This window comes from Erpetoichthys calabaricus, chromosome 9 (assembly GCF_900747795.2).
Source record: "Erpetoichthys calabaricus chromosome 9, fErpCal1.3, whole genome shotgun sequence".
Lineage (NCBI taxonomy): Eukaryota > Metazoa > Chordata > Cladistia > Polypteriformes > Polypteridae > Erpetoichthys > Erpetoichthys calabaricus.
The window spans coordinates 143,386,703-143,407,269 of NC_041402.2; the positions used below are offsets into that span (position 1 = coordinate 143,386,703).

At 35.7% G+C, this 20,567-nt stretch overlaps 1 protein-coding gene across 2 annotated transcripts in view; it reads right to left on the minus strand.

Moving 5' to 3' along the window:
* LOC114658188 (alpha-2-macroglobulin-like protein 1) overlaps window positions 1-20,567 on the minus strand; it is an 84,979-nt gene that overhangs the window by 8,839 nt on the left and 55,573 nt on the right. For both annotated transcript variants that reach the window (XM_051932105.1, XM_028810281.2), the window contains 9 exons: window positions 18,737-18,913; window positions 15,800-15,881; window positions 14,552-14,708; window positions 13,855-13,929; window positions 13,554-13,716; window positions 11,381-11,574; window positions 11,018-11,233; window positions 4,423-4,544; window positions 1,238-1,328 (listed from right to left, as the gene is read on the minus strand). In XM_051932105.1, the coding sequence (XP_051788065.1) occupies window positions 1,238-1,328; window positions 4,423-4,544; window positions 11,018-11,233; window positions 11,381-11,574; window positions 13,554-13,716; window positions 13,855-13,929; window positions 14,552-14,708; window positions 15,800-15,881; window positions 18,737-18,913 (1,277 nt within the window). The remainder of the gene's footprint in view (window positions 1-1,237; window positions 1,329-4,422; window positions 4,545-11,017; window positions 11,234-11,380; window positions 11,575-13,553; window positions 13,717-13,854; window positions 13,930-14,551; window positions 14,709-15,799; window positions 15,882-18,736; window positions 18,914-20,567) is intronic.

Below are 20,567 nucleotides of genomic sequence, written 5' to 3' on the forward strand. Positions count from 1 at the left end.
ATAAAGATTCGGCCAATTCACATTTGTAGTACCATCTTCTTGCTGCACCTTGTTACATTACCATCCACAAAAAAATATCAGCACTGACTACTTTGCCAGTAGCTAAAGATGTCAACCATACTATTTCAGTATCAATCTCTATCATGTACAATAGATGAAACCCTTGCCAACTTGCAAATATTGCTGGTGATTTCTTCCAAAACACAACACAAAAATAATAAAATTATGGCAGGTACTAGCATCAGAGGTTTCAAAAGTGACTAGTGTGCAAACTTGCACACTTAGCTAAAGTATGGCCATAGCCTATACCTAACAAAAATAAAAACCAAAATTTGATCCTTAATATTTCATTTGTGTTTGCTCATGTACTCGTTGTCAGAATGCTGGAGTCTTTTCCTATATTTTGTTGCTTTTCTCTCTCTTCAGGTTAGGAATGTTTTGATGTGCTTTACCTAATTTTTATGTTCTTATTTTTATTTATAACATTTTTCTTCTGTCATTTCGCATACACCACTGTGGCAACGATCATATTATTCATACGAATTATATTTTTGCCAGCCACATCATGCAATGACTCTATGGCTCAAAGCAAAAAAGGAAATGAAAAAGGAAACAGCCACTTTACTGATTTATAAAATTAAAAAAGAAAAAAACAAAAAAAGAAGAAAGAAAGGGTTCAAGGTTTAAATGGATGCAGGACCAGGGACGGCTTTCCCATTATGTCCCAGTGTCGTATTTGGAGGATATTTCCTCAAACACTTCACTGTCCTCTAGTTATATCATTTATGAATACTGTGATGTAAATTTGTAATAAATAAATAAAAAACTGGAACATTAATAGGTTAAGAAATTGAATTTATGGCAGCAGATCTGCTAGTATATCCTATTCTAATGCTGAGCCCTTCTAGTTAGATACTTATATCTTTGCCATCAGAACTTTTCCAGATCTGGATACGCTCATAACACTAAGTTTGCCTAATGTGAGTGGCCATCTTATATATCATGGCTCCAAAATGTTACAGGTCAAATGGCACATGCATCACATTTCAAAGGACCATGTCACATGATAGTGACTAGACACACAAAATCTTGCTGCCCATGAATACAAATAAACAAAAAAGCGATTTAATGATGTAATTGAAATCATCAACATCATCATCATTATCATCAGTGACATTACCTAGATAACTAAAAATAAAAATTTGATACATCATGGAAACAAAAGTACTGCTCTTACCATCGCAAGAGAGAATTTATTCACAGAATAACCAGACAAGAGTTTTACGTTTATAATGACCATGTTTGTCCTTTGTCGATTTCCATTGTAGCTAAAGATATGGAAAACAAGATAAAAGACAATGTTATACATTTGTATATACTGTATACAATTCAATTTTTCATTTTACTATTAGAGGAAGAAACAACTAATAGGAATCATAATCTTCTGTATTCTATAAATGTAAAAGAACAAAGAAAAGTTTTGGTGTTCTTTATATTAACTTAATCATCCTGTACTGTATCTACCCATTTCGAACCAGATACTAACCTTAGTACCATCAAACATTAAGACACAAAGCAAGCCAACTGTTTACAGTACAAATAGAAAACTAAACTGTTTATGTACTACCAAAGTGAAATATCAAAATTCAAAAGGTTTTATGCATAGAGTTTTTACATGTAGTTTCTGCTGTTTTGTACTATTCTTCACTACTGTGTATTTAGTTGTTTTTGAAATATAATGCAGGAAAATTACAACAAAAGCATAATTTTCACCTTCCTTATCAATACTCAGATTAAAGTATCTGTTCTCCACAGGCATAATTTATGACTTTGATACAGTATTTTCATGCTAATAATACTATTATCCACATGTATTTCCATTAAAGCATTCAATTCTTGAAGCCATCCATCCATATGTAAATTTTTTTAAACTGCGTTTTCTTTCAAAGTGTCACTGAAACCAGCACTGAACAGGACAACAGATCAGTACAGACCGCACTCATACACCATTCATACTCACACATATCTGGTTAATTTTGGTTACTTACCCATTAACCTAAAAACTGAATTGGACTGTATTGATAAACACCCTCAAAAAAAAGGAGAGAATCTACTCAAATATCAAGAGACAGAGAGCAGTCCTTAATGTACTGATGCAGAGCTAAAATTCTATTATTACTATTATTATGTATTTATTTTATTATTATTATTATTTTATTTTTTAAACTTTTTTTTCCTCTTATTTTTTTGATTCTGAAACTGACAAAACCCAATATATGTTACAGCAAAACAGACAAGTGATCATTGATTGTTGAGAATTTTGATTAGGGATCAATGTGCTTTATTATTAGTTTTGTACTCTTAGCTATGCAAAGTTTAGGCCTGAAACAACTTTAAAAGGACACCAATAGTTTTGTTAGAAGAGGCCTCTTGCCTGCCTGTCCTTCATACTTGCTTTGTTTTTGGGTTTCTGCAAGGTAAGCTGTGAGACAAGGTCATCATGCTCTCTGAGGAAGCAAGCAGGCAAACTTTGTTTTAAAAACTGCAGGAACAGAGTTTTTTCTAAGATTAAACAAACTGCCTGTGTGAGTAAAGGGTAAGCTCTTAAGCTAGCGTATAAAATATATAAGTAATTAAATGGCCAGTTTAGAAGAGAAGCATTAGAGTTAATTAATATCTTAGGCAATAAAATAAACACAATGTATTATGATATTAGTTAGTTTTGAACACTTTAGGCACTTAAGAGTTGATTATTGAAAGCTAGGGGACTTTTTCCTGAACATGTGCTGTGACGTAAGCAGCAGGTTGGCCTCTGTCAGACCACTGGGCAGCTAGCTGTGTGCCACAACTTAACAATGCTGCTGCCTTCATTCATGGGCTTTCTATATTAGCACACACGTATATATTTTACAGTAGCATTTGCAATATTTCTTTATATAGCTTACTGATAATAGATAATAATAAGATATAGTAGTACATATGAGTGAGCATAAAGAAGCAATTTTTTAAAGGCTTGTCTTTTTTTCTTTTCTCTCAACCATGAAGCACTGTGTCATGTCAAGGTTGTTTGCAGCTTAGTCCTTATCAGTGAAGCTGTGTGCTACCGCTCATTGGCACAGCCGCCTATTATGTTACCCTTAGCCTTACAGGATGCTAGTGCAATAAGTAATCATTTATTGAATTATTAATTAAGCAGTCCAGCTAGTTTTTATCTAGGGGTCCCCCTGATCTCTATTTAATTGTTCCTCAACTGAATTGTTAAGTTGGGAGTTGATTAACAACTGAAAGGCCATTGACATTACCAGCCCAGGATTAGGTCTTAAAAATAGAGGAAGGGGTAATCAGGCCAGATTGGCAAATATGTCCTGCCAGCAACAACATTGTTATGAAAAGAAGACTGTTATGGAGATGTCTCCAGGGGCAAGAATATTGTTATGAGAAGGTCTGGGACACCAGGTGATTGTTATGGGTAAAGGTGCTGAGTGGGAAAAACATCATGGGAACCTCCATACAGTAGATGCTGGGAACCTAGTCTGGAAGGGGGGCATTTAGACATAAGATCTGTAATATATTCGGGGCACTCTGGACACTCGGGGCTCACTTCATGAATTGAGACAGGCTTTATGTGCTCCGCAATTGTTTTCTATGCTGTGCAATAAAAGTCTTAAATTCTGACTGCCTTTCTGAAGACTCTGCTTGCTTTTTCTAAAATTTCTCCACAACATGATCAGTTTTAAATTTGTGTCTAAATGTGATTGCTCATCTTCACTTATAAGGTTTATAGGTTGTTCTAGTTAGTCTGCAGGTTTCTCTCATTTGCTTGGGGTTGCCAGCAAAAATTAGAGTCCTTGAACCCTCACTCAAGTATTAAGTTTAGAAATTTTCATGGCTATAAGCTTGGAAACAGTCATGAAAGTAATATTCAAAAAGTAACTAGCTGGTAGAAATGGATTGTTCTGAATGCACCTTTGTGTATTATACACCAATTACAGGGCAATATTAAAATTTACCATTCAAATCTATCTATATGTCATTTTCTGGGTGTGTAAGTTCCATTTTGACCAGGAGACAAAACAGTCTTTTGGATAGAACTTCCACTCTCTGTATTCTGTTTGCAGATTGAAAACACAACATTCACTGCTGCATACACTGCTCAGTGCAAGAGATTTGCAAATGGAGATCGTATGGCTAGAAGACAGTGCTAGTTGTGCATTACAGTGTATATTTATTTTCAAGAAGTTCAGTATTAACTTTATTGGAGTTACAAGGAGAATAAGAAATAGAAAAGCAAATGTTAATAAACTAAAATGCAATATACTGTCCTGAGTTAAACAGTGCAATCTTCTTCATTCTTCAACTTCTTTTTTCCTTTATAGACAATTACCAGACAAAATTATGACATAAATGAAGGAAATTACCCACCTGACAACAATTTTGACGTTCAAACTGTTCTTCTCACTGATGTTGCAGTTTCCTTGTGCTTCAGCTGAGATGCTGAAAGTGGTGAAGTCAGGAGGAGGAGGAACATTGTACTGAAGAGACAACTGGAAAAGATATATAGCATTATAATGGAAGCTAAATGTAGCTGTACCAAAGTCTGTCTGATTGAAATGTTCTAAATACCTTACAGCTTCAACTTATTTTACCTATCAGCCATGATATGCAGTTCTAATAGAGGGAACCTGTCATAATAACTAAAATTAATCTTGTAATGAATCTTGTTGAACCTCAGTATGCACTTTTTAAGAATTCAATTCCTTCACTGAAATAGGATTTCCTGAACTCTATGGAATAATTTCTCAACTAAAACCTTCCATTTGTGTCCTTGACTCAATTCCAACAGAAATGTTTAAAGAAATCTCAGACGCACTAATTAATAGTGTACTGGACACAGTGAACTCTTCAAAAGATTAGCAAAAACAAGGAATTGGTTATTGACTTTTGCCACACCAAACAGCCTCTCTGTCCAGTCAATATTCATAGGTGTGAATGTAAAGGAGGTCCATTCCTGCAAGTACTTGGGGGTACACATCAATGACAGGTTGAACTGGTCTCATAACACAGAGGAACTATATAGTAAAGGGCAGAGAAGACTCTTTTTCCTTAGTAGACTGCATTTATTTAATGCGGGAAGTGACATCCTTCACATCTTCACTAACTCTGTGATGGCCAGTGTGATTTTCTACACTGTGGTGTGCTGGGTTGGTAACATCACTTCAAGAGAAGCCCACCAAATCAACAAGCTAATTAAAAGGGCAGGTTAAGTTATGGGACGCACCCTGGAGGTAGTGGCGAAGGAGAGAATTAAAACAAAACTGAGTGCCATTATAAATAATGCTGCACATCCTCTCTCTGACACACTAACATTGAATACCTTCATCCAACAAATTATTCAGCAGAAGTGTGTCAAAAAATGTTACCGGAACTCCTTTATACCAACAGCAGTATGACTGCATAATGTCTCAGTGGGACTTGAACTGCCAAGATAGAACTTTTCCTTTTTTTGAATCTTCTTGCTTTATAGCCATTCCAGTGTGTGTTCAGACTAAAGTGTCTGTGTGTATTTAATTACTTATTTATCTATTTATGTATTTATTTATTAAAAGAGCTTCTGTAAAAAAGCCAAAATTCCCCCTTTAGACAAATATCTATCTATCTATCTATCTATCTAATAGATACAGGGTCTTCCGATATTGTCTACTGTAATAATAATAATTATTTCTATAGCACTTTTCAAACTGAGCAGCACAAAGTACTTCACATGGAAAACACAAAATAATTCTAAAATATAAAAGGTAGAAAGTCCAGCAAAGGAAATAAGAAAAAATAAAAGTAAACATCAAAAGCAGGTAAAATGTTTAAAAACAATAAAAACACAAACAAAAATAATCTAAACAACTAACAAGTCATCGAGAAATCAGATAAAAATTAAGAAGCATGTACGTTAAGGAATGATATATGATAAAAATGTGTTTTTAACTGAGACTTAAAAATTGCACCTTATCACCTTAGAACAGCTAATAGGCCTTGGTCTGTATCATACACGCGCGCATGGGGAGCCGCAGAAAGACCCGACGAGCAGCGTAACACATCGTGCCAGGGGATCAAGGCAGGGTACTAACCTTTCTTTCTCTTGTTCCCACAGAAAGACAGAAACAACGCTGCCATAACCCTCCCTGGACTCAGCCTGAGCTATCAGTCATACCTCCAGTGCCTCCACTCACTCGCCTGCTGGTCCGACGTAATGCCGTAGCGACTTAGGATCTCGGCCTTAAGGAGGTCATACACAGCGGCTTCCTCAACGGGGAGGTCGTGATAAGCCTTCTGCACAATACCCTTCAAGTACGGCGTCAGTATGGACGCCCACTCCGCCCGTGGCCACTGGTTTCAGGAGGCTGTCCTCTCGAAAGTGAACAGATATGCCTCTATGTCATCTGCGTCAGTGAGCGGTACAATCAGAGGAGGTGGAGGCCGCACGGGCTCCAATCTAGTCGCTTTGGCTGTTGTGAGCCGTGTCTTGGTCTCCGCCAGCTCCTGCTTTGTGGCGGCCTGTTCCAGCTGTAGGACTTGAAGCTGGCCCGCCAAACTAGTTAGTACGGTATTCAGGTCCTGTCCTTCCGACATTCTTCAGACAAATGTATCCTGCTGATTACGCCACTGTAATAAGGAGTCAGAAACTTATGAAGGTTTGGGGTTTCCGGCCCCGTATTTTGTACAGAAAATAGATTTTTCAAACAAAAAATACGGTCAATGTTATGACAGTCAATCATTACAACAGACACCCTCGTACGGTATGGAGGGAACTTAAATAAGGAGGGACCGGAAACTGGTGACAGGAATGCTGGGAGGAACCGAGGCATTGTATGGGAGCCGTGACGTCATCAAGGTGGGACCAGAGGAAGGGTAGGAATGCGGAAGTGGCAGCGCGTGGTTTAATGAGTCCAGGGAGGGTTATGGCGGTGTTGTTTCTGTCTTTCTGTGGGAACAAGAGAAAGAAAGGTTAGTACCCCGCCTTGATCCCTTGGCACGATGTGCTATGCTGCTCGTTGGGTCTTTCTGCGGCTCCCCATGCGCGTGTATGTGACATCTGATGACCTTAAGAGTCTCACAGTTTGATACAGTGTCAACAATTATGAAACATAATCTGGAGCAGAACCATGCAAAGCTTTAAAAGTTATCAATAAGATTTCCTATATTGAACTGGATGCCAGTGAAGTGATGCTAAAATTGGAGAAATATGAACACGACATTTGGTCCTAGTAGGAATTCTAGCTGCAGTGTTCTGGACTAATTAAAGACGAGCGAGACAAGACCTATTCAATGTGGCAAACATGGCATTACAATAATCAAGACAAATTGTGATAAAAGCATGAATAATCCTTTCAGTGTCTTCAAATGATAAAGAAGCCCTGACCTTGGCAATATTTTTTAACAGGGAAAAGCATATCTGTACCATCTTGTTCATATGTGGCTCAAAATTCTAATTAGTTAACCCCTGCTTAAGAAAAATAATCTTGACTTCTCTGTATTTGACAACTTTAGACCTATTTCTAACCTGCCTTTTTAAAATAAAATTGAAGAAACTGTATTTTTTTCAGTAATTAAAAGACTTTTTAAATGAACATTCTATTCTTTATAAGTTTCAGTCTGGTTTTAGAAGAAATCATATGAGTTAATGCAGGCAGAGGCCATGTTTCTGTTCTTATTCTACTAGACCAGAACACAGCATTTGATACCATAGACCACAGTATGCTAATAAATCGCCTTAGTAAATAGGTGGGCCTCTTGGGCAGTGTCTTAAATTGATTTCGGTCTTATTTAACAAATAGGAAATTCTTTGTTTGTTATGATGATTGTAGTTCAGAGATCCATGATACTGTATGTGGCGTACCACAAGGATCTAATCTGAGCCCGCTGTTATTTTCAATCTGTATGCTCCCATTGGGCCAGATAATTTCAAAACACAAATTGAACTACCACAGTGATGTAGATGACATATAGCTTCAATAGCACTTTATGAATCTAATGGTCTGGGCTCTGTTACTCAATGTTTGTCTTGTATTTCTGCAGGCATGAGTAGTAACTTACTCAAGTTAACTGAGGAAAAATCTGACATCTTAGATATAATGGAGAGTATTAGAAATAAACTTGGTCCCTTAGCACTAAAAGTCAAGGCCTGATCAAAGTCCTGTGCAGTCACCTGTGATGTTTGAATGTTGGAATAAAAACAGATACCCTCACCTGCCATGAGACCCACCGAGCTGAATCTTCTAAAAACAAAAAAACAAACTAAAAACATTTGTGTTAAGCAGAATACTCATTGGAGGGTGATGGCTTTTTTAGCATTGGAACCCCTGCAGATTTTGTTTTTTTTTTCTTAACTTCTGCTTTTCACCACATTACTTGGTTTTTTATTTCAATTTGTGTTTCGTTCTATTTTTTGAAGAAAAACTTTCTAACATTTTTGTGAAATCTGCCCTTCACAAGTTTCCAATTCTGTCCCTGTGCAATGTGGCAGAATTTATTTATCTGGGATCTACCATACTCTACCTTTCTAATCTCTGTTTGCTTAAACTGGAAAGGTCCATCTCCTTCAGTCTCTTCTCATTGCTCATACCTGTTAGTTCCAGAATCAGTCTAATCACACTTCTCCGAACTCTCTCTAGCACTTCTCTGCCTTTTTTGTAATATGGAGACCAAAACTGAACATAGTACTCCATGGGAGGCCTCACCAGTATGTTATATAACTTAAGAATAGTCTCCCTTATACTTCATACTTGATGATATATAACTTAACATCCTATTAGCTTTCTTGATCGCTTTTGTACACTATGTTGATGTAGTTAGTGATGAGTCCCCTATGACTCCTATGTCTTTCTCATAAGGTGTACTTTCAAATTTCAGACTTCCCATTGTGTATTCAAATTTGACATTTTTACTTCCTACATCTAATACTTTACATTTACTTACCTTAAATTTCATCTATTACAAGCCCACATGCTATCCAAGTCCCCCTGCAACAATTTATCTGAGTCTATGTTATCTCAGCTTCCGCATAGTTTTGCATTTTTTTAAACATAAAAGAATAATGTCCCCCAGAAATAATGCTTTTTATATTTTTATACCCCATGTACTATGTATTGATGGCCAAGATAAAATGTTAATCTCATGTTTTAATGCAGAATGGAGAGAAAGAGAGAAATATGTTTATAACATAACTGAAGGCAAACATTCATGGAAAAAAATCTCATGTTAATTACACTGCATAATCCACATGTCTTGTTATCCAGTCACTTGTTGAAAAAGTGCAAAACAAATGCTTTTTTTCTAAAATATTGTTAAATAGTTACTTATGGTATTATCAGTGTGGACATAAACCTAAAGACTCATGAAATGAAAATGGGAATCTTCAACAAATGTTGTAGAGAGGCACGGTTAACAACACCTAATTCTGACAGGTTTCCCCTTATCATAACACTTTTCTTCCTGTGTTCGTGCCAATTTTGTACTCACCTACAGACAACACCCTAAATTCACACTTCTTGTAGTTTAATTACTAACCCGCAAAACTGTACTGTTAACCCTTGACACATCCTTGCTGCACACCACAGGACACCTAACACATAAAATGCTAAATGGAACACATGATGACTTGATACATAAATACCTGGGTAATGCAAAGCTGAATTAGCGCTTTGCACAAACCCCTTTCCCTACTCTACAGTAATCACTTAATGACTTTATAGGGGGACTACTCAGAAGCAGGACCTAGAGATAACGGGTCTAACCATAACAACATACATGTGTTATTTAACTCCAGAATTTAATATCTCCAGAGTTTCAGAATAAAATGAATAATGTAAAGCATACATAGTTACTGGCACACTTAGCTTACACTTCCAAAGAAATTGTTTGTTTTCACTTTCCTGCCAGCAATACAAGAAAACTTGCATCTTTACATCATGTGAAGGCTGAGGAAAGCCCATTTCTCACCTCACATGCTCCCCACCTTTTACAGTGGGACTATTGAGAGCATCCTGAGCAGCTGCATCACTGTCTAGTTTGAGAATTTACTGTCGTGTATCACAAGACCCTGCAGCAGAGACGACAGCTGTGAAGATCATCAAAATCTCTCTTTCCTCGATCATGGACATGTACACCACATGCTGCATCCACAAAGCCACCAACATTGCAGAGGACCCAATGCACCCTCATATAAACTATTCACCCTCATGCTAAAATGGTACCAAAGCATTTGGGCCTTCACCACCAAAATGTGGAATAGTTTCTTCCCTCAAGCCATAAGACTCTTAAACACTCAAGGACTAGACTGATAGCACAAACACATACACACACACACACCTTCCCACTCAAGTAGATCATGTCTTCTTCCTATTTCCAGTGTCATATTTACATCTGTTCATTCTATTAAGATATATTGTCACATTTTGGCACAACCTGCTACTTTCCTTTGTACCTTTAGATATCATAAAGCACTGTCTTTGTTTGTACCACTGTCTGTCTTTGCTGGCACACATGCACTTTATGTTGTAATGCGTAGGTTTTTCTGTAGTCGTATGTTCTGTGTAGAACCGTGTTCACTGTATAGGGTTGAAATGACAATAAAAAGCTATTTGACTTGACATGGAAGATTAAAGTCACACCCCAGTCCAGAAGTATTTTCTCTTTAAACATTTTTATGTTATCTGAGTTTGATGTGGTTTGAGAACATAGTTTGACTAGGCCTTAGTGTGTTGGCACCACATGCCACTGGTTTACACATATATTTCAGTGTTACTTGGGATTTTTTTTAGTTCTTGTACAGTATATGAATAACCTCTTTCGTCCCAGTGTGGTGCTAAACTATGATAATGTACATTCTGACATATGTTTAAAAAATCATTATTTAAACAATATAAAGTTATTCCTAGTTAACCAGTTTTTGCATCAAACAAAATCACAGAAGTAGCTGAACGTCAGTTGTTTTTAAAAGTGTTCAGAAGACATAAATTCTGACCTGCACAAAAGCACACATGTTGCCTTTAGTCTCAATGGTGTATTCTCCAGGGACTTCCTGTAGCACCTTTTCTTGATAGAGCAGTCTATTAATTTGGTCTACATGGAATTGCGTCTGAAATCCCTTTGCAGAGCTAATGGTCACCGTGCTGGATCCTTCTGGTTTGAATACTTGGGCAGCATATGGAGCCAGAGCCTGCAGTGCTACAATTGTGTCCTACAGGAGAAGAAAACAAAAACCATGTGTTCCATGTTAGGAGGTATGTTGTGGATACAAAAAAAGAGTAAAAGAATGAAGGAAAGTAAGCTCAAGAAGAACTGAGGGCATGGAGTGTTTTATTTATTGATGTTTTGATTAATATACCTGTGTGGATGAGAAGCCTCCTTGAGAGTTCTGTTGGTGAACAAGCCACTGAACAATCTTAGATGCGTAATTGATGTCAAATCCAGGAAGAGGGGGTCCAGACAGCAGTGCCAGTAGAACGTAAGATGTCATCTCCACTTGAACAGAGAGGTCATTATTGTTTGTTCCAGCTCGCTGCCAGTGTAGAAAACCATCTGTAGCAATAGGTGACACAATCAGGACTTGGTAAGAAACAAGTATATGCTCTACTTTTTAATAACACGTGAAAATCATAACATGCTGTATATTTTTCAAAAGCAGTCACCTATGTTTCCTAGATTGACTGATGATACTTATATTTATTATGTTTTTGTTTTATCCATCTTCCAACATTGAATACTAGAGTACGTAATTTCTTTCTCAAATTAAATTGCCATTCTTTGAATCCTCTCAAGCCAATTTCAGCACCACAAGGAACCAGAACTTATCTGGGCGCTATCATAACAATTTTTGAAAATAAAATACTTAACATATTAATGCAAGCTGGTCATTTGAAAGAATTAAAATTTATTCAGTTCCTGATTTATTTATGTAAGACAACTGTTGTTTGTGTTTAAGATGATGAATATGGTCCAGGCATCTGTACTCATAGATGGTGTCAAAAAATATGTTACTGGGGTCTCTCAAGCCTTATTACTTTATGTCATGTTTAAATATACTGTATACTGAATATGAACATTTAGTTAATTAAAATATATTTTAGTTTAACTTTTAGACACATATTCAGGTGGAATGAGATTTAAAATGTTCAATCATGTCAGAAAGGTAAGTATATATGAAGAGGGCATTGACAGTTGCCTTCTCATAACCAGGGCCTATTAAGACAAAATTAGGCCTGATGCTGCAGCGAAAAAAGGCCTATTTTTTCTTGGCATTGATGCATGTGCATTTGACACTCACCGTACATGCGCACTCAGACCGACCAAGGAGCTTTAATTGCTTGCGACGCAACCAGCCAGCCTTTATTGAACTTGAATAATAATAACGACGTAGTATCGTAACAACTCAAGAGTAACATCAAACTATGTAACATCAACATTCAATAGCAATTATCTGAAAAGTGCACTTAATGCAGAAAACCTAACAATGAAATACACAAAATTTTGCAATTCTCTTACGAAACAGAGTAAGAAAAAATGAATTTGCAGAGACATTGGATCAAAGTGACTCAGTTCAGGCTCTTGAGGGTAAAAATTTGTCCGCGATTTAAATTTCATACAGAATCCTGTTAAGGATTTTAAAAATTCTAAACTTCCATGCCGGGCCCCCGGGCCAGCTTTTAGTTTTACCTTTACAGGTAACCATTTAAACAGCCATCAATTTTTACTGTACAAGTAACTTTCAAGGTGAAAAATTTACTACGTGGCACTTACCGAACAATAATAAAGTGGCAAACATCCCCAAGATATTGCAAAAAACGCAGCTAAATTACTAAGTAAACTGTTTAACGTAAAATTGATAGCATTAACTTGAAATCTTCTGTTAACAATAAACACAACAATGTTATAGTTACGTCACAGCGCAAAGAACAATAGTAACCGTATAATAAGTAATGCTGTGTCTAGGTGTCCGAAAGTCGGACTCCAAATTTCATTCTAAGAATTATTTTGAGGTTAATATAGCAAAGGAAAACTGTTCAGCTTCCGGAAAATTCTTGTTTGTTTTCATCTGGGCCTATTTCAGGAATGGGCCTAATGCTGCAGCATCAATAGCACCCACCTTAATCCGGCCATGCTCATAACCATTAGAGAGAAACAGAAAGAGAGTGTGTAAAAATGATAATTAGAATAACATATGATTTTCTAAAACAAAAAAAGGTCTATATTTGTTTGGATTTTTTTTGTTCGGATTTTCAAATAAAGGACAAATGTGTGATTGTAAAATACCAGGCATGACATTTGCAAACCTTGGAGCTGGACAGTGGATGACTGATGACATCTATCAACCATCTGCTGTTCTAATGGATGACATCAGAGAGAATCTTTGTCCTGTTTCATTTAACATTGTACAGTTATTATATATGGCAATATTGAAATCATCTTAATTCTGCACCATATTTCACATCTGTCTGCAATGGAATTAGAAGAATACATTTTCTAGACAAAGTGCACCAAAGTTGTGCGTAATGACATACCTGTCCTAATGGCTACTTGGTCCAAGTAAGATAGCATAGAGCTCCGTGCCTCTTCATCTTTTGCCAAAGTAAACATGTAGGACAAGAGTACTTTTGTATAGATGTCAGTCACATTATCTAATGATGATCTTAAACAAGCAAGACTGTTATTTAAAATAGAATCCTGCAAAACAAGAGGGAATATTCAGTAGGCCACCAAAGTTGTAAAATCCATTGGTCAAGTTTTTCAGTATGAATGAATCTATCTAATCTCACTCTACTGTAAGCATGCAATGGTAAACTCTTTAAATCCATTACTCACAGTGAATGGGGTGTCCAATTCCAGTAGGGCTGTAGCAATGTATGCAGTTAGGGAAATTTCATCATTTACTCCACCCTAGCAATAAAAAACAATTTAGGTTTACAAACGTTTGGATTGTTAATGGTGAGGAAAAGGACCAACTTGTTACAAATTTTCATTGTATACTTGATTGGAGTAGAGATATGCACAAAGCCACACTAGCTACCATTTTTTCCATCCTGCACAGGCAGCAATTATTTGACCCCATCAGGAATTTCTTTACTCTTTTTCAGTATCGCACATAGCATTTATATCTTTATGCAACATCTTATGCAATTCTTCCTTTTTATTTACAATATGTACGTTGTCCAAGCAACACTGCCTTTTTAAAATTATACGGCATACATACATTTAAATGAACAGGTTATTTAAGAATGCTGGTGTTTATTCAGCCTAAACCTGCAGACCCATCTATCTATCTATCTATCTATCTATCTATCTATCTATCTATCTATCTATCTATCTATCTATCTATCTATCTATCTATCTATCTATCTATCTATCTATCTATCTATCTATCTATCTATCTATCTATCTATCTATCTATCTATCTATCTATCTATCTATCTATCTATCTATCTTTCTTTCTTTCTTTGGTGGCTTCTTTATCTTTTGATTAGGTGTCTTATTTACATTCTTGTTTGTTTACACATCATACCTTCATTCCACTATGGAAAAGTTTTCCAACATTCATAAAGCAGCCATTATTTAGTTGATGTAGTCCAAGCCACTTTTTGGCATCACTGATATCAACAGGATTAACATAAATAAAGCGGCTTGCACTGCCAAAAGACTTCATCACGAATGCTGTTAACCTGGGAGACAAAGAAACACATAATGTGTTAAAAATGAATGTCACAGTATTTTCTTGAAGTCATTAAATTCTCATGCTATTTAAAGAAAAAAAAATAAAATGTATGATTCTGCATATATACACTAGTTAATAGTTAATATAGCAAATATTCAGATTGGGAATAAGAATTTACTACATCAATAAACTAATTTCATGTAATAATTTAAAATTTTGTTTCAGGTTATTATTTCTTTGCTTGGTTATTGCCCAATTAGAATTTTACACTTTTGTAGTAGACAAAGGAGGTCAGACCATAAAAAATTTGAAGCATTGTTTAAGCTATCGCAAAACACTTTCAGATTTAGATATTTTTCTTAAACTCACAAACATGACAGGCATTCAATTTAAAAGTTTTTTTTTTCTCTCTTTGAACTTTATTGATACTCATTTTATGTATGTCTGAATAGGACGGAGTGGTGGCTCTGAGGCTAGGGATATGCCCTGGCAATCGGAAGGTTGCCGGTTCGAATCCCGTAAATGCCAAAAGGTACTCTGCTCTGTTGGGCCCTTCAGCAAGGCCCTTAACCTGCAATTGCTGAGCGCTTTGAGTAATGAGAAAAGCGCTATATAAATGCAAAGAATTATTATTAATATGTAATTTGCTTTAGAATGCAAAATGTACAATATATATATATATTTAGGAAATTCTACATAGATTCCACTTAATTAATTTTAAATAAATAAATAAATAAAATGTAAATATTTATAATAATTTGTCATGGTCCTTAAAAACTTATTTACTTCTCTGTACTGTAAGAAAACAAGTCTTTTCACTATGGCTATGACCTGGAAATACTTAAAGAAAAACAGAAATTCAAATACATCCATTTTTCATTTTCTTTGAAACACTGTTAATGGAAATCCTCTTTTAAGTAAGAAATGATGACTAGTGTTCACTGAGTCATTACGAAATTAATGTAGTTATGAACAGTGTTGAGTATAAATTAAAAAAATTTAATTATACATGAGACACGTTTTCAAAATGCAGCCCAAGTATACTAGTGAACGCAAAGAAATTAAACAGAAATATGAACATCCATCACAAAGACTAACCAGGTGTTGCCAGATTCATCAGAATTTCCAAAGGCACTGTAGGATCCATCTGTGTGTTTATAGTTCAGTTCCCTCTGGTAACCTAAAACATAAATAACATGTTACTCATAATGAGTTGGCACAAAGAGGATGTTCTGTGTTGCATAGAATATTAAGATGCATTCTTTGCAGTACATTCAAACAGCTTGTTGTGAAACACTGATTAAGAAAAGAATGGCATAGGACTTGCGGGATTGTAGCCTGTCAGCACTCCTTCTGTATGTCTGGGTGAATTGTTTTTAAATTTAATTTTCCTGCTGTCAGATTAATAAATACATAGATACAAAACTGGTAAGATATAAAAAAATATATATAAAACAAAAAAGAAGCAACATTTGTAAATATGTTAAGTGCAGCACTATTAACTCCAACATTTAGATTCTGAAATTTCCTTAAACCAAGTCAGAGTTGCAGGAGTCATCAATCAAAATAACTTTCTCTTTAAAATGTGAAAACTAGAAAAAAAGCAACACCCAGACTCAGGCAGCTGGACCCATTAAACATTATGCTGTCAATTGCACCAACCTGCACACAATTACTATTAATACTGTACAAATATGTTTATTATATATATATATATTACAAAATATAAAAATATGTACTGTTCAATTTAAAAAACAATAATTTATTTTCCCGGGGTTTGTTTCCTGCCTTGCACCCTGTGTTGGCTGGGATTGGCTCCAGCAGACCCCCATGACCCTGTAGTTAGGAAATAGTGGGTTGGATAATGGATGGATGGATGGATGGATGGATAATTTATTTGTCAATTGATATCTACAGTAATCACTTTAACAGTGCTTTGATGATTATGAAGTGGAGACTTATCATTTAAGCAACAAGCAGTTTAACATTCAAACCAGCGTTTAACATTAAGATCAATTTCAATACTATACATTGTGGCAAGGACTCCGGTTTACTGAAACTTTCAGGTGTCCAGTCATGTAAATCAAAAATTAATTCAGACTGCTGCAGTTATTAATTACTCTTTGTATTTATCACAAGAGTTTAACAAAGTTAGAGGAATGAAAAACAGAACTGCATTAGGACAAATGAAAAGTGAATATTGTAATAAGTTTCACAAAGAGTTGTTGGAGAACATAGGCTATAGGACAAGCATATGATAGACAGACACTGAATGTTAAGTATTTTATAAGAAGAACCTACACTGACTCTCTCATAATACAGTGTGAGTAAAATTCTATACAGCATAACATATTTATTGCAAGGATAATTACTTCATGACCACTGAAGTAGAGACATTATGGGGATTGAAAGCCTAAAGAATTTTTTCATAACCTCATTTGGCAATAGATGATTCTCATGTAGAATACATGAGCCCCTGCTGGATGTTATGAAGACCTAGCATCTTAGAACCTACCTGAGCGTGCTTTCACTTTTTTAGTAAAAATTGAGACTCAGGAGTATAGGGACAACTTGGGCCTCCAAATTAAACTCTTGGTGAATGGTCCAGTTTTATCTGGAGGCTGCATCAGAGGTGACCTTGGGTGTGGTGTAAAAGCTGCTCCCTGCCAGACGCTCAGTGGAGCTTAGAGTGGAAAGATGCATGAGACAAGGTTTAAATTAGTAGGAAGGTAATGTGGCCAGAGAGTTATAAAAGAAGACGAGAAAGTGGTAGAATTAGTTGAATGAGAACTTTGTGGTGCTGGAAGTAGTGAGTTCTGGACAGAGGGTACTGGATGAGCTATGCCAGCTACTAATTACACTGTCCTCTTTAATATGAGTAAAGTGGGGGTACCTAGGACTTTTTTTTTATTTGTCCCAGTGATCAGCATACTCTGTTGAGTATTTTGTTATATAAACTACCATATTTAATAAAAATTTGGGGCTTTTGCACTTTTTGTTATTGTTCACAAATTATTTAAGTTTTTATTTGCCTAATTTCAAAATGTTTTGCATTTCAATATTGAAAAAATGCCAGATTTTTTTAATATGTATACTGTATATAATCTGCAATGGAATGGAATGACAAATGAACACCACTTGTTAAGATACATATGTGGCATGGAAATATTTTCACTTTGAGGACTGATTAATTGTGACTTGAGCATTTCTTGCATTACTTGTATTACTAAGTAATGTGGAATGTACAGTAACTCTCTACTTTTGTAGAAACATTATAATTTTATGATAGTTTTTAACATAGCATGCATTCTTACTTCAGTGCATCTTTACCCTATTTAAAAGAGGTGGCTGAAGACAGTGCTCCCTTTAGCATTTGCATATATTTATACTTTAGGGAAGGGATATTTGTATTATCATTCCTCATTTAAGTTGTTACAGAATATATGCTCTGAGAGATGACAAAGTGTAGGAAGAATACAAGACAAAACAGTTTGCAGTTAAATTTTTTGGAAAATTAAAAAAAAGGCACCATGTTTTTTTGATGTATGACAGGTTATATCAACATTAGAAACATAAGACTAGCAAAAGGAAATGAAACAATATAATTTAGTCTTATTTGTCCCTACATATTCTGTAAAAATGTACTTCTCTACAAAAGCTGCCCTGGAGCGATTCTTCTTCGATTTTTTATTAGCATCTGGTTAATTGTTATTTTTAATTTATCAATCAAGAGCTACACTCCAAATTCACAGCTATGAAGTGAGAATGTGCCCACCTGAGCCGAGAAGCTCTTTACTAAACACAGAAAAGCTGCTCCATTCATGGCTAGAAAACATTCCATTCTCTGTTTTCAAATAATCTAAAAAACCACTAAAACGTTCCTTTTTCCTCGTAAAAGGGTTAAAATCACATATGGAGCAAATAAACTACATACTGTAACTTTTCATATGTGTATGCGTTCATATTAAAGGCTTTCACTCATATCTACTTCCTGTTTGCCTTTCAAAGCCCTTGTTTCCATTCCCCAGCACTTACCACTCTCCATGAAATTGATCGCCTTGGCTTTGATTTGTTCTGTCATTTGAGATGTTGCTTCTAAATACCGCATAATGTAAATATTTGGAGCGAAAAGCAGCATATTCTGTTCTCCACATCCATAAGGCATGGCAAGGAGTTGGTCAATATTTTGCATGGCCCTGCCCATCACATCACCTATTCAAGTAGAGAAAGTAGAGTAAACATGTATTAACAAAATCAACACATTTTTTTTTCATAAATTGAACAATATCTGAAGCAAAACTTTCATCGAACAGTTATAGTATTATGTGATGGGCGATTCCAACTTCATTTTCACATTCTTTCTTGTTACTGATGAAAAGTGATGTTACCCCTTTTGGCTACTGTTCTGGATGTACAGTACTGTGTCCTCTCAGGTACCTTATGGCTTGGTAAGAGCTGCTGTTGATATGTAGAACTTTTACTGGCTTCTGTTGTCTGCTAGATTCACAGCATGAGTCTTCAAACTGTAATATGACAGTAGCCCTAAGAAGCTAAAGTTGCCTCAAACAATGAAACATAATAGTATAAACATATAAGATGTATGGTAACTTAGAGGAGACCATTTAGTCCATAAAGCTCCTTCAGATAGCTAGTAGATAGTTTGTTGCAGATCCTTATCCAGATACTTTTTCACAATTGTATAACATTTCTGTGTCAATTCCATTTTTCAGTAATTTGTTCAAGATTGACACAGCCTTCTGTATTTAGAAGAGCCTTGAAAGCATACTAAATATAAATCCTCCTTAATTTCGACTGGTAATTTCAAGTACGGAATTCAATGTTTAACTGGAAGAAGTTTAATTAATCAATTTTATCAATACCTTTGGCAAATTGAAGGCCTAAATTAGGCCCTCCTCTAGCCCACTCTGCTAAAGAGACATTTAAGAGATTAGCTTTCCTTAGCATGATGTGCTCTTTAGTCCAGTGACAAAGGTGGATTGTGTTTGAGATGTTGGGCCGGTTTGTCAAAAGCCTTACACTGGAGAGAATTGACTGAGAAGAGTTTGTGAGACTCTCACTGTCTTTCTAAATTGAGTGACATTCACGAATGTGCATGAGAATTGTTGTAAACTCTCACTAGGTTCAGGAGGTGGCAAGAAGCTTTGAGTGGTTGAATCTATATGGACCTCATTGTTTCTGCAGATGGAAGATTGCCATTTTACTACTTGCCGTCTGATTTAGACTTCAAAATATTCCACAAAAGAGAAAAAGACACACCACAGAACCAAATGAATGAAAAGATATATTTAAAATATATTTACAAAATTAGGAAAGAGGAAATAATAAAACCTCTTGTTTGAAAAAAAAAGGATGTTTAAAGTCCAATCTTCTGCTAAAAGTTCAACAAGATGGCAGTGCACTCTGCCACATTCTTTTCACAATGTTATGGAAGATACACGAGGAATGAGTATGGCTTAAGTATGCCTCTGGGTTAATTGTGTTTGCAGTGGCCTTTAAATAATTAATGCAGTGATTATACATTTGCAAGTTTAATATCTACTTTCTAGATATAAAATCCTAAGCGCAACGATTTTGTGCAATGATTTTATGTGACGTTTTGATGCCACGTTTTTGTCACACTTTAAATTGGGCTTATTTTAAAACCTACATATATATGTTTGGTATCATTCTTTTCAGAGTTTATCGAACTTTAATGTGATTTTCAGATTCTTATTCTGTTTTTAAATTATAAACTAAAAAATAGCAAGAACTCACGTCCTGCAAGACAAGACTTTGTGCCAAAAGATTTAACCACGCTCGGGACCGAAAATAAAAGACAAAGAGTAGGACAACTGCTGTACAGGTT